General features: G+C 39.9%; 1 protein-coding gene across 1 annotated transcript in view; it reads left to right on the top strand.

Annotated features, from left to right (window-relative positions):
- Positions 1-24317, top strand: part of myo3b (myosin IIIB) — a 186209-nt gene that overhangs the window by 102268 nt on the left and 59624 nt on the right. The window contains exons 24-25 of the mRNA XM_056464721.1: positions 1457-1508; positions 4373-4478. Coding sequence (XP_056320696.1) covers positions 1457-1508; positions 4373-4478 — 158 coding nt within the window. The remainder of the gene's footprint in view (positions 1-1456; positions 1509-4372; positions 4479-24317) is intronic.

The raw sequence follows: 24317 nt of genomic DNA, 5'->3' as shown, positions 1-24317 counted from the left end.
CAGTGTAGAAACGCATGAGATCTCCCTCTCCGACACGACATCTCAATCATGCCCCCCCTCCCCCCCTCACAACAGGTTATTATAGTCTACTGATTGTTGGGTGGCGCTTTTTGGTTTTCAGCGGTTTTTCGACACTTTTTGGGCTGGAATCTACATCTGGCAACACTATTCAAAAACCAAAGGTGCCTCTTATATCGTTTGAAATGAAGTCGGCCTGTTAGGAAATAATGTGAATTATTTACACCATGAAGGAAGCCAATGAACTATTTTTTTATTGTTTTTTATTGCAAGCCAAAGTGCTTACAATTATGCCATAGATATGCACATTTAATTTCAGAACCATTGAAATAAAACACAGCAATAAACATGTGAAAATCGACCATACTGCCATTTTAGTTTCTTTAAAATGAGGCGAACGCATCATGTGACAAGCCAAAACCATAAAAAGCGACACTTTTTAAAGATACTTTCTAAAATGCAGCCAAAAAGGCATTATGGACCATAGTCACATGTTTAATATGGCATTTTATTTCAGAATGGTGTATTTTGTGGCACAAATATTCTTAATATTGTTTTTTTAAGCCTGAAGTAGGGCAGGTGCATCACATGTAGATGTTTATCTATGGCGTAACTATGAATCCTTTGGCTTGCCATAGTTTTTCAATGTAAATACATGCTTGATGGACGTGTGTGACCGTTACACTTATATCTCGTGTCTTTTGAAGCCCCTCACACATGAGTCCCAGGTTTTTTTAGATGCTGCTTGAAGTTAAAAGAACTTCAACTTTGACAGGCACTGGCGCTCATCACTGTCAGTCCCACAGCCGTGGACCAATCAAAATAACTCGGATGCAGGGCAAGATTTTGCAAGTTTTTCTTTATAGCTTCTCAGTGGCTGTGTCCAAACACGTTCATGTTTTATGCTGTGCTAATAGTTAAATTATTCCAAACCATTACCTCTTAGGTGTGAATGAGCCCTTAGTCCTGATTCCATGTTTTACTTAAACTCGGTGGATGGGGATGATTAGGAGGCCATGATGGGTAAGGGCCGATAAAGGAAATTTTGCCAGGACACGGGGGTTACACCCCTACTCATTACGAGAAGCGCCATGGGATTTTTAATGACCACAGACAGTTAGAATCTTGGTTTAACATCTCATCTGAAAGATGGCGCGCACTGACAGTATAGTGTCCTCTTCACTATACTGGGGTATTAGGACTCAGGACTCAGAGTGTCCCCTGCTGGCCTCACCATCTTCTTTTGTGTTCAGCAGAGTGAAGAAACTCAAACAGATATATTCATGTAGAAACAGAATATTCATTTTTGGGTCAACTATCCCTTTAAAAAAATTTAGTTTTATACAAAAACATTTCAGAATATGTATTAATGTGAATACTTACTTTTTTCCAGAATGTGTATTATTGTGAATACGTAATGCTTTTTTTTTCTTCTCAGACAACCCGCTTCCAAAAAATCTGCTTCCACCAATCACTCGCCGGATGAAAAGGTCAGATTTGTTGTTCCTGAATTTATATATATATAATATTTGTATCTACAGTTGAAGTCAGAATTATTCACCCCCCTTTGAATTTTTTTTTCTTTTTTAAATATTTCCCAAATCATGTTTAACAGAGAAAGGAAATTTGCTCTGTTATGTCTGATAATGTTTTTTTCTTCTGGAGAAAGTCTTATTTGTTTTATTTAGGCTACAATACAAGCAGTTTTAAATTTTTTATGAACCATTTTAAGGTCAAAATTATTAGCCCCTTGAAGCTAATTTTATACAATAACTTGCCTAATTACCCTAACCTGCCTAGTTAACCTAATTAACCTAGTTAAGCCTTTAAATGTCACTTTAAGCTGTATAGAAGTGTCTTGAAGAATATCTAGTCAAATATTATTTACTGTCATCATGGCAAAGATAAAATAAATCCGTTATTAGAAATGAGCTCTCCGCTAAACAGAAATTGGGGGAAAAAATAAACAGGGGGCTAATAATTCAGGGGGGCTAATAATTCTGACTTCAACTGTACATATAAAGAATAATTTTATGGTGAAATCATAATCATAAAAACATACATATTTCTTAATTATTTCTTTGAGTTTTATACAGTTTCTACAGTTTTTTAGACCCCATATATTCAATGCTTAATGTGTATGTATTTCTTTTTCAAGCTGCTCAAAAATTCAGTATAAGGGTTCCGAAATGTTTGTCCCTAATTTTCACATGTTAAAAAATAAATTCGACCTCCTGTTGTGTTAATCGCATTGACAAACTGCTTTCAAAACTTCCGTCTGTCAATAAAAAAAATGTAATCGGGTTAAATCTTTTCTGTATTCCACATCACAAAAAGCGTTTGAGAAGTGTTTTGATAGTTCAGAGCCACCGTACAAGCGAAAGGCAAACTACAGAATGCCGCCACTTGACCAACACAGATCACTTCATGTCAAACACAGTGCATAAATGAGTACATCTGGGAAAATAAGTATTGAACACGTCATGTTTTTCCCGGCCATAATATTTCTAAGGAGCTGTTGACATGGAGTTGAACCAGATTTTGGTAAAAACCCAAACAATACAAAACATAAAAATAAAACAAAACAAAAAAATCAGAAAAAAATTCTGCAAGTTTCTCTTTTATAAGAAAAAAAGTTATTTAAAAAATGTGTAATAACACTGGAATGAACTGACCTACTGAAATGTATTTAATACTTTATATAAAAGGCTTTTGTGGTGACTGCAGCTTTGCTCAGGTGTGAGTTTTACACAGACTTAAACAGAGTGTCAAAATCTTAATGTTTCTGCGGGTCTCGTCTGAAATCTGAGCTTTAATTAGTATTCTCTATTGGATTCGAGTCAGGTGATTGGTTGGGCCATTCTACAGCTTGATTTGCTTTCTCTGAAAGCATCTGAGAGTCTCCTTGGCTGTGTTTTGGATCATTGTCTTGCTGAAATGTCCACCCTGGTTTCATCTTCATCATCCTGCTAATGTAGATGTTGGACTGAAGCAGCTGATGTTCATTTACACTGACGGGCAGAGCGTCGCTGAAGAACTACTGAGAGATTTCAGCTGCTGTCTGGACCTTCACTACCTTCACGTTCCTTTCTTCATGTGTTTAATACTTTTTACCTGCATCATTTCAACTAATTAGTTTTGTTTTCTTTGTATATATGGATTTCTCTGCTTGTTATCAACATCCATTCCAAGTCAATGGCACCTTTCGAAATATGTTTTCTGAAAAAATACTTATTTCTCCTGCTGTATAAAGACAGAATATGGCGGATGAGAAAAATATTTGTAAAAATAAATAAATAAAACAACATAAATTAATTTCGGACTTCAGTGAATAAACACCCTAAAGATTAACCCTGCTTTTGTACTGCTTTTTGCCCTTGGCCATCGTACCCCTTTTTCATATGAAACAATGCAGCACGACCGTCCATCCAGACACCACGAGAATGAATAAATGTTGACAGAATGTTCAGTTTTGAGCGAACTATTCCTTTAATTGCACGTCTGATGCAGCTCATGTTAATATGAGCTCTTCTGTCACCTAAGCGCACTGAATATCACACAGAGCAGGCCTCAGATCAAACGGCACAGCGCTCCAGACAAAAGAGACAGTTCCCTCGCTGAGAATCCACTTCTCCACCGAGAGGGAGGTAGAGAGAGAGAGAGAAGAAGTGAATCAAAAGGCTGGAAAAGCGTGGTAGAGAGTAAACGCTGACTTCTCCCTGAGGTGATTTGTCTTTTTCGCTGCTCTCTCTACAGATGTTGGAGCCCCCTTTTTTTTCCAGTAAAGACCTGAGGTTCTTTTGCTAGGACTTTGATATCCTACTCGAATTCAATATGTGAAATAGTAGAGCCACTCTGTGACTTGGAGCACATCGCCGAGCTTTGAAGTCTGATCCAATTTTTGCTGCTCGCCATTTGATGTTGAAAGGATGAGATGAAGAAAACGTACAGCTTTTTTTTGCCAGTAACTCTGCTGAGCATATGTAAGATTAAAACAGCCCCGCGCCTTTGGAGGGCGTACTTAGAAATGTTAAGCAGATTAATTCTTTCCTATAGCTCTTTTATTCGAAGATAAAATTAAATGTGTGTGGAAGTCGGCCTCCGTTATTTCCTGCATTACAATGAAGCCAGCGTGACAGAGAGAGAGAGAGAGAGTACCAGTGCATTAGCACTTACTGTTGCCAAACGCTGTGCGTTAATGGATGCAGCCTGCGCTTAATAAATCACTTCAATTAATTCACACAAAGGACCCGCTGCTGTTTTATTTATCATAATGCGCTTGTTTTGTATTTGTTTGCTTTGTTTCCTGGTGTGTCTTCTGTTGACGTGGGTGTGAATGTGTGTTTGTCTTCAGGTTGTCTCTGTCAGCGCAGACTCTGTCAGCGGCTCCAGTGACGCGTCTGTGCCCAAAACAGACAAACAGAGTGACAGCAGAGAGAGAGGGCCACTGAGCAAACAAGGTGAGTGTACACTTTCACACGTGTGCAGGATACTTAAAGGTGCAGTTGGTGATTGTCTGCGTGAACGTTTTTGTTGTGCTTTTAGAAAGTCTCTTCACATTCCAATAGTAATGATTAAAGTAAATTATTTAAATGTATTTTTATATTGTGGGTAAAGCATAAGATTAAAAAATGTTCGTCCAATTGAAATTTGTCGGGCATAATTTCCATAATTCTGATAAGTACAACAACAATAACAATAACTGTCAACAAATGTAGATCTGTACATCTGCCCACCTCTGTTCACGCAGATAGATCTGCCATTTGGGAGTGAGTGACAATGGTAAAAACAAATGCTGAATCAAAACTTTTGAAAAATCCTGAATCAATATTGGAGTTACTTTTGCATGCTGGAGGAATGATGACACCACCCAGCAAACAATTTTATTTAATAGATGTCTAATAGACATCTAAACGTAGACAGCTTGGCTAAAACAAGGCTAAACCTGCACTGTAAAAAAAAAAAACAGAATTTTACGGTTTATTTGTTATTTACAAAACAAAAGCGTAAAATAACATTAGATTACAGAAATGTATCATAAAATAACGGACATTAAATTACAGTAATTTCCATAAATGAAAATTTTTGGTAAAATTTTGTAAGTCAACCTCTGTTATTTTACAGTAAATTTCTGTAATTTAACAGCCGTTATTAGTGTGGGTTGTCAGTGAAAATCTAAATAATAATAAACTTTCAGTTTAGCATTTTCTTATTCTCCCAACATTTGTTTAATTCATTTAATTATTTAACTGCCCGCATTATTAATTATTTATATATTTATTCAAGGAGGAATTTGGGGATTTATTTACTCATTTATTTATATATTTGCATATTTATTATTTTATTTAGGCAGGAATTTATGGCTTTATTTACTCATTTATTTATATATTTGGATATTTATTATTTTATTTAGGCAGGAATTTATGAATTTATTTACTCATTTATTTATATATTTGCACATTTATTATTTTATTTAGACAGGAATTTACGGCTTTATTTACTTATTTATTTATATATTTGCATGTATATTATTTTATTTATCCAGGAATTTATGGCTTTATTTACTCATTTATTTATATATTTGCATGTATATTATTTTATTTAGGCAGGAATTTATGGATTTATTTACTAATTTATTTATATATTTGCATATTCGTTTTATTTAGACAGGAATTTATGAATTTATTTACTCATTTATTTATACTGTCACGGATTGGTCAGGCTCTCACGATCCCCACTCACGAAGATCACCATCACCTGACTTCTAATGAGCACACAGCTGCATCACATTCACGAGCACCAGATAAAAGCACAGCACTCCAGTCGCTCATTGTCCGGGCTCGTCTCGACGAAAGCGGACAACTGAGCGACCACTCAGCGTAGTCATCCTCAGCCAAAACAAACGCTTTACTTACCTGTTCTCTTTGTATTCCTCCTAGTCTTCCTGGTCCACCCGAATCGTCCTGTCTTCCAGTCCTTCCAAGTCTGTGTCATCCTCTGTCAGCTGTATCTGGTGTGTGCTGTCCATCCTCGTGTATTCCTGTTACCCAGCCACGGAGGAAAAGACCCCAACATCATTCCTGATCCTCCTGGCTATCCTTCATGTGCTCCTTGTTGTCATTTAATAAACACCCTAACGTTTCCTTACCTCTGTCTCCTGTCCGCTTCATAACAGAAGCCCGGACCAATAACGACGACAACATGAGCACCCCCGATCACTTTCAAGAGCTGGTGGACCAGTTGAAGCGGATTCTACAGCCACCAGCTCCACTTTCCAATCGCCTGAGTCAACAGCCTCTCCAGAACCAGAACCCATGATAATAGAGTCTGGAAGACTGACATCAGCGGAACGACAGAGGAGGCTGACCCGGGGTCTGTGTCTATACTGCGGTGTCAGTGGACACACCCGTATGGAGTGTCCCCTTCGTCCCATTCGGACTTCAGTGAGTGTATTCAGTACGAATATTGAACAATGTAAACCACTTACTACCACCGTACAAATAACTACTGCCTCTATTTCTCTCCTTGTCACAGCCCTCATCGACTCCGGGTCAGCAGGGAACTTCATCTCCCAATCCCTCTGTCGTCAACTCCACCTACGTACTGAGGCGTCCTCGCATATATACCAGATACAACCGATAACCCAGTGCACTCGATCTTCGACCCGTATCCATCGACAATGCGAAGACATCCTTCTTCAAGTGGGGTTGTTACATCAAGAGAGGATTCAATTTCTGGTTCTGGAGGGTGCAAATATGGACATCATTCTAGGGCGCCCGTGGCTGGTGAAGCACGATCCCATCATCTCTTGGGGCACAGGAGAGATAAAGAAATGGGGATCTGGATGTACACCTACCTGTTTTCCAAATCTCCCTCTTCAAGGTCGGAACCCCATTTCTTTGTTTACAACATCGGTCGAGAGTCCTCCTGAGAAGCAGTCTATCCACATTCCTAAGGAGTACAGCTCCTTTCATGATGTCTTCTGCCCCAAGAGAGCTTCCCAGCTACCGCCGCATCGGCCATGGGACTGCGCGATCGACCTAGTTCCAGATGCCCAGTTGCCAAGAGGTAGGATCTACCCGCTCTCGCTTCCAGAGAATCAGGCAATGGAAGATTACATAAGGGAGGCTCTGAGTCAGGGGTACATACGTCACTCAAAATCACCAGCCGCCTCAAGCTTCTTCTTTGTGGCCAAGAAGGACGGAGGGCTGCGTCCATGCATCGACTACAGGGTCCTAAATAACGGTACAGTAAAATACCGATATCCCCTTCCTCTGGTACCAGCCGCTTTGGAACAGCTCCGAGAAGCTAAAGTCTTCACTAAATTGGACCTCCGCAGCGCGTATAATCTGATAAGAATACGTGAGGGGGACCAATGGAAGACAGCATTCGTGACCCCTACTGGCCACTATGAATATGAGGTCATGCCTTACGGTCTGGTCAACGCCCCCTCCGTATTCCAAAACTTCATTCATGAAGTCCTCCGGGAGTTTCTTCACCACTTTGTAATAGTGTACATAGATGACATCCTCATTTACTCCCGGAGTGAGGCCGAACATCGCCAACACGTTGCGGAGGTCCTACACACATTGAGAGAACATCACCTCTACCTCAAAGCGGAGAAATGCTCATTCCACCAGAAGTCGATTCATTTCTTGGGATACATCATTGACCAAACCGGTATACGTATGGATGGGAAGAAAATTGAGGCTGTTCTATCCTGGTCAGAACCCACTTCCATTAAGGAGCTCCAGAGGTTTCTTGGGTTTGCTAACTTTTATAGACGGTTTATCAAGGACTACAGCAGGATTACATCACCTCTCACTAATCTCCTCAAGGGTAAACCCAAAGGACTGGAGTGGACCAAAGAAGCAGCCGCAGCCTTCCGCCTTCTTAAGAAGGAGTTCACAAGGGCCCCACTCCTGACTCATCCTGACCCAAATCTTCCTTTCGTGGTGGAAGTGGACGCATCCACCACCGGCGTCGGGGCAGTATTATCCCAACATCATGATACACCGCCCCGACTGCATCCCTGTGCCTATTTCTCTCGGAAGTTGAGCCCGGCGGAGCAGAATTACAGCATAGGAGACAGGGAGCTTCTAGCAATCAAGCTAGCCTTGGAGGAGTGGCGTCACTGGTTGGAGGGAGCCAAACATCCGTTCCAGGTGATCACAGATCACAAAAACCTCCAATATATCAAAGAGGCCAAGAGACTATGTCCACGTCAAGCCAGATGGTCACTTTTCTTCTCACGTTTTGATTTCTCCATTTCCTATCGTCCAGGACCCAAGAATCTAAGAGCAGACGCTCTCTCTCGTTTACACGAGCATCACGATCATGAAGAACTCCCAACGAAGATTCTTCCCGAACACATCTCCATTTGTCCGATCACCTGGAACGCTCCTCCAGTCGTTGCCACTCCGGAAGCCCCTGCTCCGCCGGGATGCCCTCCTCATCGGCAGTTCATACCACCTGAACACCGGGTAGATCTGATCCACTCCTTACATACCTCGCTAGGCACTGGACATCCAGGGATCAACAATACTCTCTCGCTAGTATCCCAACGATTCTGGTGGCCAAACATGGCAAGGGATGTGAGGCAATATGTTCAGGGCTGTAAGGACTGTGCCCAATCCAAGAGCCCACGTCATCTACCCGCTGGAAAGCTCCATCCCTTGCCGATTCCGAACCGTCCCTGGTCACACCTAGGAGTGGACTTTATCACTGACCTCCCCTCGTCAGAAGGTAATACCTGTATTCTAGTCATCGTAGATAGATTCTCAAAGTTTGTCAAACTAATCCCTCTGAAAGGTCTTCCCACAGCCTTTGAAACAGCCGACAATATCTTTAATCAAGTCTTCAGGTCATTTGGTATTCCAGAAGATATTGTGTCGGACAGAGGTCCACAGTTCATCTCACGTCTATGGAAAGCCTTCTTCAAGCTCCTAGGTGTGGCCGTCAGCCTCTCTTCTGGATATCATCCCCAAACCAACGGGCAGACAGAGAGGAAGATTCAGGAGGTGGGACGGTTCCTGAGGACCTTCTGCAGTGGTCACCAGAGCTCCTGGAGCCAGTATTTGGGCTGGGCAGAATATGCCCAAAATTCACTGCGGCAACCCTCCACCGGACTCACGCCATTCCAGTGCGTCCTGGGCTTCCAACCACCGCTCTTTCCCTGGGATGGCGAACCATCTGATGTCCCCGCAGTGGATCACTGGTTCCGGGAGAGCGAGAGAGTCTGGGACGAGGCTCATCAACATCTGCAGAGGGCAGTCCGTCGAAGCAAGGTAACCGCCGATAGAAGAAGGTCTGAAGAACCCAGATACACACCCGGACAAAAGGTGTGGCTATCCACCCGGGACATACGCATGCGACTGCCCTCTCGCAAGTTAAGTCCCCGATTTGTTGGTCCCTTCACCATCGTGGAACAGGTTAACCCCGTCACCTACAAACTACAATTACCCTCTCACTACCGTATTCACCCTACATTCCACGTATCACTCCTGAAACCCTATCACGATCCTGTTCTTCCCTCCACAGAGCCTGACCACGAAGAGGAACCCCCTCCTCCACTGCTCCTAGAAGAAGGAGCCGTCTACGCAGTGAAGGAGATCTTGCGTTCCCGACGTCGTGGTGGCCAGTTGGAGTACCTGGTGGACTGGGAAGGGTACGGCCCCGAAGAAAGGACATGGGTTCCCAGAGCTGATATTCTCGATCCTAGTCTCATGGTGGAGTTTCATGAGAGCCACCCTGAGTTCCCAGCGCCTAGAGGCAGAGGGAGACCACCACGGCGTCGGAGGTGTCGGCCCTCAGGAGCGGGCCCTGGGGAGGGGGGGTACTGTCACGGATTGGTCAGGCTCTCACGATCCCCACTCACGAAGATCACCATCACCTGACTTCTAATGAGCACACAGCTGCATCACATTCACGAGCACCAGATAAAAGCACAGCACTCCAGTCGCTCATTGTCCGGGCTCGTCTCGACGAAAGCGGACAACTGAGCGACCACTCAGCGTAGTCATCCTCAGCCAAAACAAACGCTTTACTTACCTGTTCTCTTTGTATTCCTCCTAGTCTTCCTGGTCCACCCGAATCGTCCTGTCTTCCAGTCCTTCCAAGTCTGTGTCATCCTCTGTCAGCTGTATCTGGTGTGTGCTGTCCATCCTCGTGTATTCCTGTTACCCAGCCACGGAGGAAAAGACCCCAACATCATTCCTGATCCTCCTGGCTATCCTTCATGTGCTCCTTGTTGTCATTTAATAAACACCCTAACGTTTCCTTACCTCTGTCTCCTGTCCGCTTCATAACATATACATTTGCATATTTATTATTTTATTTAGGCAGGAATTTATGGCTTTATATACTCATTTATTTATACATTTGCATATTTATTATTTTATTTTTGTAGGTATTTATGGCTTTATTTACTTATTTATTTATATATTTGCATGTTTATTATTTTATTTAGGCAGGAATTTATGAATTTATTTACTCTTTTATTTATATATTTGCATATATATTATTTTATTTATCCAGGAATTTATGGCTTTATTTACTTATTTATTTATATATTTACATATTTATATTTTATTTAGGCAGAAATTTATTAATTTATTTACTCATTTAATTATATATTTGTATATTTATAATTTTATTTAGATAGGAATTTACGGCTTTATTTACTATGTATTATTTTATTTAGGCAGGAATTTACGGCTTTATTTACTTATTTATATATTTGCATATTCGTTTTATTTAGACAGGAAATTATGAATTTATTTACTCATTTATTTATATATTTGCATTTTTATTATTTTATTTATCCAGGAATTTATGAATTTATTTACTCATTTATTTATATATTTGCATTTTTATCATTTTATTTATCCAGGAATTTATGGATTTATTTAGTTATTTATTTATACATTTGCATATTTATTATTTTATTTTTCCAGGAATTTATTGAAGTAAAAATACAAACAATATACATCTACAGATGTAACACAGGGAAAGAGACTGAAATCCACTATGCGATTGGATAAGATGTGCTTCACATGAGTTAGCATTATGGGCTTTTCAATAGTAAATGATGTGGCAAAATTAGCTCATATAATTATGAATATAATGGTCATGGTGAAAGTGGTTCTCCTGCAGAGGGAGAACATGGAGGTGTCCTTTAGGGATGAAATTGAACTCAGCAAGGTGTGGTGTGAAGGGGCTTTTTAAGTTTCCTCTGACATCACAACCTTGAGACCTGCGATACCCAATGGGAAGTTTTCTTTCCAAACTTTATGACTCAGATTGATTTGCATATGCATTTTGATTGGGTGTTGGTGAAGAATCTGTCCAAGTGTAACAGAGGCCAGCTAGTGAAGTGCTGTGCAGGTAAACCTCACTCCTCTGAACCCGAAAAGGTGGTCTAGCGACAGATGCGAAATCTTTAGCCACCTTGATAGAGCAACCGACTCCCATGCCAAGAGTCGCCGATTCGATCCCCACTCGGAGCAGGTTGGGTGTTGTAGGACTGGGGGGTTACATTTGTATCGTGACCCAGACAGAAGTGAGGTTTAGGGGGGTGAGTGTAACAGAGGCCATCTATTGAAGTGCTGTGCAGGTAAACCTCATTCCTCTGAACCCAAAAAGGTACTCTAGCGATGGACGTTAGAGACAATGATCTTTAGCCTCCTTGTTAAAGCAACTGACTCCCATGTGAAAAGTCGCCGGATCGATTCCACCTCAGAGCAGGTTGTGTGGTGTAGGACCGGCGGGGTTACATGTTAATATGTCACACAAGTATTAACTTATAATGTGAACGATTGTTCAGTACATCAAATTAGCACCTGAGGGATACCAAGCATGGCCTAGCTGCGATCTTGTTAATCTGTTGTAGTCTTAAAACATTACTTCTACGAGTTCTACAACATAGAAGATTAAAGGGCTACGAAACCCCCTGTGTCAGCATTGATTTGTTGATTGATTTGATTAACTGAAAGAAATATGAAGAAATAGAGGGGGCAAACAAACAGAGCTTTCAGAGCTCAAAACTTCCCCATTATTTAGTCAAAGAATGAATCAATCAATCAGTCAATCAATTTTCAGCCAACCAACCAACCAACCAACCAACCAATTAATCAGCCAATGAACCAGCCAATTAATCAACTAATCAACTTAATCAACCAACCAACCAACCAACTTATCAATCAATTTTTCAACCAACCAACCAACCAACCAACCAACTTATCAATCAATCAATCAATCAATCAATCAATCAATCAATCAATCAATCAATCGATCAATCAGTCAATCAGTCAATCAATCAATCAATCAATCAATCAAACAATCGTTAAGCCAACCAACCAACTAATCAATCAATCAATATTTCAGTCAACCAACCAACCAATCTGCCAATGAACCAACAACCAACCAACCAATCAAGCATTCACTCAATCAATCGAACGATCAATCAAACAACCATTGAACCAACCAATTAATCATTTTTCAGCCAATCAACTCACCAATCAGTCAGCCAATGAACCAGCCAATCAATTAATCAATCAATCAATCAATCAATCAATTCGAAACCCCCTGTGTTACTTCTACGAGTTCTACAACATAGAAGATTAAAGTGCTACGAAACCCCCTTGTGTCAGCATGGTGTTTTCACACCTCTAGTTTGGAAAAAAACAGGAAAGTGGGTGTGTCCAGCTCTGTTTAGGTGGGAGTGTCGGGGGAGGGAAATTGGGAAGGTTTTGCATAAAAATGGGTGTTTCCATTTGGGCACGTGGTGATTTTCACAGAGGCAAAACAAACGCACAGACGCAGAGGAGAAAGACATTGACTGTGTTTACATGGACATCAGTAATCGAATTATTTGCCAAATTCTTAATTGGCGCTTGGCACTTTCATTCAGGAACATTTCATGCATGCCCCCCATGACAAACGAGATATTGGATGCGAGGATGAACTGCTGGAGAGTGTAGTTATAATGGAATGTTTGATACCGCAAAAAAATCCTCCGCATTTCTCAGTAACTTAGATGCACTCGGTAGGTAGCATGGTCGGTTTGTGGAGGTTAAAGAATCAGAGAGGAGATATTTAGCGATTGTTTGCTAGGTGGAACGGTTTATTGTGCCTGATCTGCATTCGGTTGTTACAATCATACAGACATTTTAACCTTCCCCATTGTAAGAAAACCTCTGACCGGCCCTCCAGGACCAAACGTGGCCACTCGTAAGCTAGAAGCTAATGAAGACATGACAAAAATTGAAGCACATTTAAATGCAATTGGTAAAGACGAAATGAGAGCTAGAGGAAAGAAGATTATTAATGAATTACAACCTAAAATTGTAGGCCCTCACTCAAAGTCATAAGGAACGCAGTATGTTGGTTTTTGGAGCTTGAGAAGAATCGGCTACATGAACGAACATGAAAAGAAAGTCATACAGGTGTGGGCCCAGATGAGGAGGAGATTGTCAAAAAGCAGAGATGACAGTCTTCATTTTTCAGCTGAACTACTCCTTTAATTCAAGAAGTGCCTCATTCTCGTGTCCTGTCATATCAGCTTACGCTTTGGCTGAGCTTTCATTTTTGGGCCAGGCGGTGGATGAGAGATGTGTGTCTTTGTCGAGGGTTTAAAAAGGAATCACATCAAAGACTCGCACACGCCAGTGACTCTATTAAACGCTCTCAGTTACAGTGACACAGAGACCAAAACACACACATATTTGCTGAACATATGTTTGCTTTGTGTTTCGCCCTGGGCTGTGAATTCCATTAATGAAAGCTGCCTCGGAGGAGTGTGTGCGCGTGTGTGTGTCAGTCAGAGGTGGAAAGACGGTTGCCGGGGGTCCATCATTAGAGTGATTACTGAGGAAGGTGTGTGTGGGGGTGGGATTGAGATTAGCTGTGTGTCCGCGGATTAGCGGATTAAGACAGATAATGTAACACACACTCCGCACTGCAGTGGCTGTGGATTACTGTCAGATCACCACAGCATGCCTGGGTTCGACAGACACACTAACTCTACCAGACTGAGAACAGGTGACCCCGCTCATCCTCTCTGTCGCACACACACAAACACACCTCTGACTGTCATTATTCATGCAGTATAATAATTATCATTATGTTTCTTAGGAACTGGTGTTAAAAACATTTTGGAGGTAGTGTAGTTCTAATGAATGCCAAAATGAGCCCAAAGGTGCACTGTTTTTGTTTTATTATTGTATTGAAAGTCATGACTTCTATTCCTGTATACAAGGCAATGTGTGAAATGATTTGATTAACTGAAAGAAATATAAAGAAATAGAGGGGGCAAACAAACCGAGCTTTCAGAGCTCAAAACTTCCCCATTATTAAGTCAAAGAATGAATCAATCAATCAGTCAATCAATTTTCAGCCAACCAACCAACCAACCAACCAACCAACCAACCAATCTTTCAGTCAACTAACCAACCAATCTGCCAATGAACCAACAACCAACCAACCAATCAACCATTCAATCAATCAATCGAACGATCAATCAAACAACCATTGAACCAACCAATCAATCATTTTTCAGCCAACCAACTCACCAATCAATTAGCAATGAATCAGTCAATCAATCAATCAATCAATCAATCAATCAATCAATCAATCAATCAATCAATCAATCAATCAATCAATCAATCAATCAATCAATTTTTCAGCCAACTAACCAAAAAACCAACCAACCAACCAACTAATCAATCAATCTTTCAGTCAACCAACCAACCAATCTGCCAATGAACCACCAACCAACCAACCAACCATCCAACCATTGAATCAATCAATCGAAGGGTCAATCAATCAATCAATCAATCAATCAATCAATCAATCAATCGATTTTTCGGCCAACTAACCAAAAAACCAACCAACCAACTAATCAATCAATCAATCTTTCAGTCAACCAACCAACCAATCTGCCAATGAACCACCAACCAACCAACCATCCAACCATTCAATCAATCAATCGAAGGGTCAATCAATCAATCAATCAATTTTCAGCCAGCCAATCAATCAATCAACTAATTAACCAATCAATCAATCAACCACCCAATTAATCATTTTTCAGCCAACCAACCAATTAGCCAACCAACAAATCAATCAACTAATCAATACATTTTTCAACCAACCAATGAACCAACCAACCAATCAGGCAATGAACGGACCAACCAACCAACTTTTCAATCAATCAATCAATCAATCAATTAAACAGCCAATTATTTTTCAGCCAACCAACCAATCAGCCAACCAATAAACCAACCAACCAACTTATCAGTAAATCAATCAACCAATCAATCAATTAAACAGCCAATTATTTTTCAGCCAACCAACCAACCAATCAGCCAACCAATGAACCAACCAACTAATCAATAAATCAATAAATCAATCAACCAATCAATCAAATTTTCAGCCAACCAACCAACTAATCAATCAGGCAATGAACCAACCAACCAGCCTACCAACCAACCAACCAACTATTCAATCAATCAATCAAACTACCAAACAACCAGTTAACCAATCATTTTTCAGCCAACCAACCAATCAGCCAATTATTCGGTTATTCAAATACTCTACTGCTCTGCCCCTTCTTTCTATGCTAGCTTAGCTTGGCCCTTTGCTCCTGACTTCCTTGTGCTCAAAAATGACTCCCTGCAGCTATACTTATGAACACTTTGTGCTTGCCAACGTAAATGAGACAATCAGGATTGGCCCCTCTTAAATTTGTGACATGAGGAGAGGGACGTCACAAACAATGGCCACGGTAAAATCATCAAAGTCTGGAAGATTAGATTTAATTACAATTTCACTAGTTCATGTTCATTAGGAACATTTTGTTAAAATAAATTACCTTTCTATTACAGATTGGAAATGACAGGAGGATGTCTACATGAAGACAAAATTGGCATCTTTATTAGGGATGCACCGATCATATACTTGGATCAGATATCGGTTTGATACTGCATATTATTGCTAAATCGGATATCCGCCAGCTGGGACCGATCTAAAACCGTTCTTGTATATGCGCTTTATTCTGTGGACTTTAAAAACCAACAAAATCCATAAAGGTAGCCTATTACAAGGCCCTAGAAAGTTGTCATGTAAGCCTACTATATCCCAAATGTTTTAAAGCCATTCGATAGTTTACTGTGAAGTACTGTTGAATATTCAAGTGCTTAAATTCATGTTCAGTTCAGCGTTTCCCACCGCTGCGGCTGTCAGGGATTCTCCATTTATTCACAATTCAAACTGCGTGTCACGTTCGTTTATGGCTGGAAAATGACCAGCTAAATATGGTTAAAACCAGCTTGACCAGCCTGCTTTAAGCTGAACATGGCTGGTTTTGGCTGGGCTCCCAGCCTGGCTAGGCTGGTCAAGCTGGTTTGAGCTGGTCATCTCCCAGCCTGACCAGCTAAGACCAGGCTGGAAATGGCTGGAAATGGCTGGAAACCAGCCTGGAAATGGTCAAAACCCCTCTGAAAGATTAGATTAGATTAGATTAGATTAGATTAGATTAGATTAGATTAGATTAGATTAGATTAGATTCAACTTTATTGTCATTACACATATACAAGTACAAGGCAAGGAAATGCAGTTTCGGTCTAACCAGCAGTGCAATAGCAGCAAGTGCAGGATACAGGTATAAGTTATAAAGTGCAGTTATAGAAAGACTATAGTAATATTTACAGATGGATGTACTATGAACATTATATACAGGTTGGATTAGCTATGAATAGATATTTACAATAAATGAATATATGTACAGGATGCTATTAATAATCAGAAGTGTGCAGACAGATAAACATAATTAGAAATGTCCATGTGCAGTGGGTATGTACAGTTCAAATAAATAAATCAGTACAATGGATATGTGCAATTTAAATGTGCAAATGTTAAATAGTGCAGTGATTGTGAGGAGTATAAGTTAGAGGAGTGTGGGGGGTGTATTAGGGGGGCAAAAGAGTCAGTGGGGTGCAGAGTTCAAAAGGGAGACAGCTCTGGGGAAAAAGCTGTTCCTCAGTCTGCTGGTTTTTGTCCGGGGGAGCCTGAAGCGCCTGCCGGAAGGCAGGAAAGAAAACAGTCTGTGAGCAGGGTGAGAGGTGTCCTTAAGAATACTGCGTGCTCTGCGCAGACAGAGTTTCTTCTGGATGTCCTCTATGGCTGGCAGTGTGGTCCCTGTGATGCGTTGGACAGTTTTCACCACCCGCTGCAGTGCCTTACGCTCAGCAACAGAGTAGCTTCCATACCAGACTGTGATACCAGTTGGTCAGGATGATTTCTATTGTGCAGCGGTAGAAGTTCACCAAGACAGCTGATGACAGCTGGTCGACCAGCTAAAACCTGCCAACCTGCCTAGGCTGGTTTAAACAGTTTTTTTCAGTAGGGTTAGCACTCTAATTTAGTAGTGATGCTAATATTTAGCATGTTGTCCAGCTGTAACTGCGCAGTTCACACAGTTCAATCTGTCACTCAATGTATTCCCACTCAGGCAGTGCCGGAGGATAAAAATCTCCCAGCAGGAACTCTGACTCTCGCTGTTTAAAGCTGTTTAAGTCAAATTAGCTCACCTTGAATATGCAAAGAACAGAACTGCTGACTGGACCGCCCTGAGAGCCAACACACATTCACACGCACACACACACACACGCACACGCACACACACACACACACACACACACTGCTTTTAGATCACAGTTTGATGCCTTCATCAGAGATGCTGTTGGCTAAACTAAAAGCTTGATTCTGTCTGTGAGGAGAACACGTGTAAGTGTGTGTGAGTGTTATTTGGAAGTGTTCGCATGTGTGTGTGTGTGTGTGTGTGTTGGGGAAGAGTAAGCAGGGCAGACTTTGATCGGAGAAGATCAGAGTGTGTGTGTATGTGTGTGTATGTCAGGGGAGACGGCAGTGCCAGATGTCTGGAGTTCTGCTCACTTCCTGCCTCTCATCCTGCTGCTGTCACCCTAGAGACACACACACATGCACACACACGTTATCCCTCTGTAACCTCTCCATATCAAATGTTCTTAAGGTCATGGCCAGTGTGTTACACTGAGATCCAAACACACTTCTCTTGACTTTACTGGACATTAAGTGCACTGATCTGAGTCTCTGATCTGATCCCAGCTGTAATAGAGCGGTGTGTGTGTGTGTGTGCTTTTGACTGAACTGAAAGCCTTTCACCAGTTCTTGCGGTCTAGATTTTAAAGCTACACTTATGCTGTAGAATTAATACACACACCAGAGCATTGAAAGGAATTATTTGGGTAACACTTTAGTTGAAGGAGGTGTTCATACGGCACCACCAAGTCACTACAAGTAGTGACGCTACTAGCTTAACTACTTTCTTAGTAGCGTGGCGGTAGCGTCGCTACGTTCTAAATCAAATAGCTTTTCAGTAGCGAAGCTGGTTCAAGTAGCCCAGTAGCTTCCACAGAAGCTACATTTACCGATCGCAGATCAATACTTACACATATCACGGAAAAAACAGGCAACACAAATACATTCAGTGTAATCACATACAGTTGAAGTCAGAATTATTAGCCTCCCCATTGATTTTTTTTTTCTTCTTCAAATATTTCCCATATGATGTTTAACAGTGCAATGAAATTTTCACAGTATGTCTGATAATATTTTTTCTCCCGGAGAAAGTCTTGTTTGTTTTATTTCGGCTAGAATAAAAGCAGTTTTAAAAAATTTTTAAACCCATTTTAAGGTCAAAATTATAAGCCCCTTTATGCAAATTTTTTTGGGATAGTCTACACAACAAACCATCGTTATACAATAACTTGCCTAATTACACTAACCTGGCTAGTTACCCTAATTCCATTTCTAATAACAGATTTATTTTATCTTTGCCATGATGACAGTAAATAATATTTGACTAGATATTTTTCAAGACACTTCTATACAGCTTAAAGAGACATTTAAAGGCTTAACTAGGTTAATTAGGTTAACTAGGCAGGTTAGGGTTATTAGGCAAGTTATTGTATAACTCCATATTCTCCATTTCCACCTGGAGATACACTTCCCAAGGCCCTCAGACTATGCAGAGTCACCGATTCGATCCAAGACCAGCGACAAGATGATCCCAAGGTTTCCATATCCTGGACCAGGCCGTATCCTGAGCAGCTACTGTGGTGGTCATGAAGGAGTGGAACATGAGACTGATTCCTGTGACGCTCCAGAGACAGACGAGTCTTCGCTGAGGCCAGCTTCCAGCCTCCGCCACTGAGACTGCAGACACAAAACGTTTGGCCAGCGGAGAAATTAAAATGGTCGTGCCCAACTGAGTCTGGTTTCTCTCAAGGTTTTTTTCTTCACCTTTGCCAATTGGTGAAGTTTTTTCCCCCTCTCCACTGGCTTGCATGGTTTGGGATTGGTAGAGCTGCGCATCGTTGGATCTGCTCTTCAGTGTTTGGACTCTCAGTAGTGAATATTAAACCACACTGAACTGAGCTAAACTGAACTGAACTTAAACACTACAAACTGAACTACACTGTTCCTATTTACTATTTACTATGACCTTTTATGTGAAGCTGCTTCAACACAATTTACATTGTAAAAGCGCTACACAAAGGAAGGTGAATTGAATTGAATATAACGATGGTTTGTTCTGTACAATGCAAACTCTACACAGAAACGCCTACTGACCCAGCCGAGGCTCAAACCAGTGACCTTCTTGCTGTGAGGCGACAGCACTACTGCGCCACTGCGTCGCCCGTGAAGCATAGATATATTATCGAAAAACAACCAGAATGTTTCTTCAAGTGCAGACGAGGAGTTCGAGTCCTTCTCTCTCCTTCAGAATCATAAATTACCGTTCTTGTTTTCTCACTGCTGACATGTATGTTTACCAAACGCATAATCTTTATAAAGCGGGTTAACATAAGGAGCTCAGCTTTCATAAACCATGACGTCTGATCCTTTTTAGAAGAGAGAGCAACAGAAGAGAACTAACTTAGGAAGTATGGACACATAAAGACAATTATGTGTTATTTTTTCTTCTTTCCACGTACATAAGTGTCCTTGAAAAGCATAAAAAGGACTCCAGAAGAAGCACTTTACGCTGCCTTCTCTTGTTTATTTCCGTGCGGATGGCAGGCCTGCACATTGGCCTGAAGGGTTCTGGGGAGTGGGAGTGTTAGAAGAGTCTGATCTGGGCTTTACTCAGTGTGTTGGCTGCGAAACACACCTCTGAACATGTCATCTGAATGCATCATCGAGCGCCAGATCAAAAAGTTTTACCGGATTAGCACCAATGAGTAACAAAAACAAATTAAATGTGTGCACAGCAACAGATAGTGTCATCCCTAGTTAGTGTGCCTTCACTCACTTCTGGTGGATTAAGTTCGGGGAAGTGCACATTTCCTCTAGGTAGCGTGCGCCCAAATGAACTTAATCTCGGTTTGGGCTGAAGCCAAAATCTTCTCTTTGATTTGTTCTGAAGCTCTTGCATAAGGAACTAGCATCTGAAGTATCAGAATAATGAGATTTTATGCTAGTATACTTTAACGTAAACTCTAAACAATGGATTTGAATACATTGCTAGTATAAGCTGGTAAACAACTTACTCACATAAACTGACCTGTATTAATTGCACAAATGAAACTAGTACAGAGGAACACTAATTTTGACCAATTTTGATTCCATTCAGGCGATCTCTGGGTCTGGCGGGAGCACTTTTAGCTTAGCTTAGCATAGATCATTGAATCGGATTAGACCATTAGCATCTCTCTCAAGTAATTGAAATAAATTGTTTTGATCATTTTCCTATTTAAAGTTTGACTCTTCTGTAGTAACACTGTGTATAAAGACTGACACAAAATAAAAAGTTGTTATTTTCTAGGCTGATGTGGATAGGAACTATACTCTCCTCTATACTAATAATCAAGGATTCAGAATGAGAGTATAGTTCCTATTCATATTGACCTACAAAATAGCAATTTAATTATTTTCCGTCACTCTCAGTACAGGAAGTAACTACAGAAAAGATCAATTTTACTTTTGTTGTTGAGCAAGATGCTAATGGTCTGATCATATTCAATGATTTATGCTAAGCTAAGCTAATAGTGCTTCCATCAGACACGAAGATCGGCTGAATGGATTCAAAAAGGGTGAAACTCAACTGTTTAACTCTGGGAGGACTAAAGGAGCACTCCATTTTTTTGGAAAATCTATAGCTCCCATAAAGTTAAACAGTTGAGTTTTACTGATTTTGATTCCATTCAGGTGATTTCTTGGTCTGGCGGGAGCACTTTTAGCTTAGCTTAGCATAGATCATTGAATCGGATTAGACCATTAGCATCTCACTGAAGAAGTATAAATCAATTGTTTTGATAATTTTCCTATTTAAAGTTTGACTCTTCTGTAGTAACACTGTGCATTAAGACTGACACAAAATAAAAAGTTGTTATTTTCTAGGCTGATGTGGATAGGAACTGTACTCTCATCAATACTAATAATCAAGGATTCAGAATCAAAGGATAGTTCCTATTCATATTCACATACAAAATAGCAATTTAGTTATTTTCTGTCACTCTCAGTACAGGAAGTAACTATAGAAGAGACTAATTTTACTTATTTGTTGTTGAGCAAGATGCTAATGGTCTAATCAAATTCAACAATTTATGCTAAGCTAGGCTAAAAGTGCTCTCACCAGACACGAAGATCGGCTGAATGGATCCAAATGGTAAAACTCAACTGTTTAACTCTGTGAGGTTTAAAGGAGCACTCCACTTTTTTTTTTTTTTTTGAAATATCTATAGCCAGCCTGATCTGATGAGAAAATGTAAGTATTTTACGTTTTGTCAGTTTAGTGGCTAATTCATACGAGTTCATTCGTGCGAAATTGTACGATTTAAAAAAATTTGGCTTGGCACCTAACCCCACCCCTAAACCCAACCGTCATTGGGGGATGAGCAAATCATACTAAATCGTACGAATTAGATCGTATGAATTCATACGAATTAGCTACAAAATCAAAAAGTCGAATTGCTGTGAGATTGTGTTGCTATAGCTCCCATATAGTTAAACAGTTGAGTTTAACTGATTTTGATTCCATTCAGGTGATTTCTTGGTCTGGCGAGAGCACTTTTAGCTTAGCTTAGCATAGATCATTGAATCGGATTAGACCATTAGCATCTCACTGAAGAAGTTCAAATCAATTGTTTTGATAATTTTCCTATTTAAAGTTTGACTTTTCTGTGGTAACACTGTGTATAAGGACTGACACAAAATAAAAAGTTGCTTTTTTTCAGGCTGATGTGGATAGGAACTGTACTCTCATCTATACTAAAATTCAAGGATTCAGAATGAGAGTATAGTTCCTAGTCATATTAACCTACAAAATAGCAATTTAATTATTTTCCGTCACTCTCAGTACAGGAAGTAACTACAGAAAAGATCAATTTTACTTTTGTTGTTGAGCAAGATGCTAATGGTCTGATCATATTCAATGATTTATGCTAAGCTAAGCTAATAGTGCTTCCATCAGACACGAAGATCGGCTGAATGGATTCAAAAAGGGTGAAACTCAACTGTTTAACTCTGGGAGGACTAAAGGAGCACTCCATTTTTTTGGAAAATCTATAACTCCCATAAAGTTAAACAGTTGAGTTTTACTGATTTTGATTCCATTCAGGTGATTTCTTGGTCTGGCGGGAGCACTTTTAGCTTAGCTTAGCATAGATCATTGAATCGGATTAGACCATTAGCATCTCACTCAAGAAGTTCAAATCAATTGTTTTGATCATTTTCCTATCTAAAGCTTGACTCTTCTGTAGTAACACTGTGTAGTAAGACTGACACGAAATAAAAGTTTTTCTATTTTCTAGGCTGATGTGGATAGGAACTATACTCTCATCTATACTAATAATCAAGGATTCAGAATGAGAGTATAGTTCCTATTCATATTCACCTACAAAATAGCAATTTAATTATTTTCTGTCACTCTCAGTACAGGATGTAACTACACAAGAGACTAATTTTACTTTTACCAGGTATTATAATTACTCGATATGCAAGGATGTATCAGCCACTTATACGGTATTTCTCAACCGGTATTGTATTAATTTAAAGATATCTGCAAAAATACACGAAAAGGCTGCTAGCAAAGGTTGATTAATTACATGGAGGAAATGAGCTGCATGTTTTTTAAGTAATCCAATGTTTTTCTTAGGGCAAAATCATTAAATATGTGCAAATAAACTAAATATCACACATGAGTTTAATATGTGTTAGACGTGTATGGGAAAGCAACTTGTTTGCTCTATTATCTTGGCTAGTTTGAACTAAAATGTTTTGGACAATATCGAAAGAAAGGAACCGGGAAAAAATAAATAAATAAATAAAAGAAACCGACTTAACTTGTGTGTGAATTGTTGTCCGGAGCAACAAAATTCACAATTTACATATAGCAACTGGCTTAATTAGTTAAGTTTTAAAATAAATATGGTTAGTTTAAACATTTTTACTGTTATTAAATAGCAAATATGAGAACTTTTGTGATGGGCATCCTGTGGTGGAAATAGAGAGCAAAGAAAAGAAGTAGCGTAGCTGCTTTTCATAATTTATATGCACAGAATATATTAATGTAATGTAATAGAATGCAATTGAATAGTTGAATTTAACTGTATCATACAGATATGTGATGCATTGTGTTTATGTTTTACTTAAAAGACAAGTCTTTAATCTATTATTGAACTGAGAGAGTGTGTCTGAGCCTCGAACATTATCAGGAAGGCTATTCACAGAGTTTAGGAGCCATATTTGAGAAGGCTCGACCTCCTTTAGTGGACTGGCTATTCTGGGTTCTACCAGAAGCACTGAGTTTTAGAGATCTTAAAGAGTGGGTTGTATTGTAGCAAGACAGAAGGTTGGTTATTTAGAGCAGGGGTCTTAAACTCAAATTGGCGGGGGCCATATAAGTCAGTGACTCACAATTCATAGGAGGGTGGCTTTAACATTCAAGCACAAGAAAACAAGTGGAAACTTGATGTAACTGATGCACTCAGAATTTCTTCCCCAGAGTATCAAAGCTACTACTTTTTGTTTCTTGTTGTAGATATTGAAGGAGTAGTTTAAATTGCTATGAAAATACTACAAATTAATAATAGGTATAATAATACAAAATAATAATACAAATAAAATTTATTAATTAATTGATACATCATAAATTATACAAAATAATAATACAAATAAAATTAATTAATTATTTGATACATAATAAATTATACAAAATAATAATACAAATAAAACTAAATAAATCAATAATTTTATTTAGA

The sequence above is a fragment of the Danio aesculapii genome, chromosome 9, assembly GCF_903798145.1.
Source record: "Danio aesculapii chromosome 9, fDanAes4.1, whole genome shotgun sequence".
Classification (NCBI taxonomy): Eukaryota; Metazoa; Chordata; class Actinopteri; order Cypriniformes; family Danionidae; genus Danio; species Danio aesculapii.
This window is presented reverse-complemented; position numbering and strand designations above follow the sequence as displayed.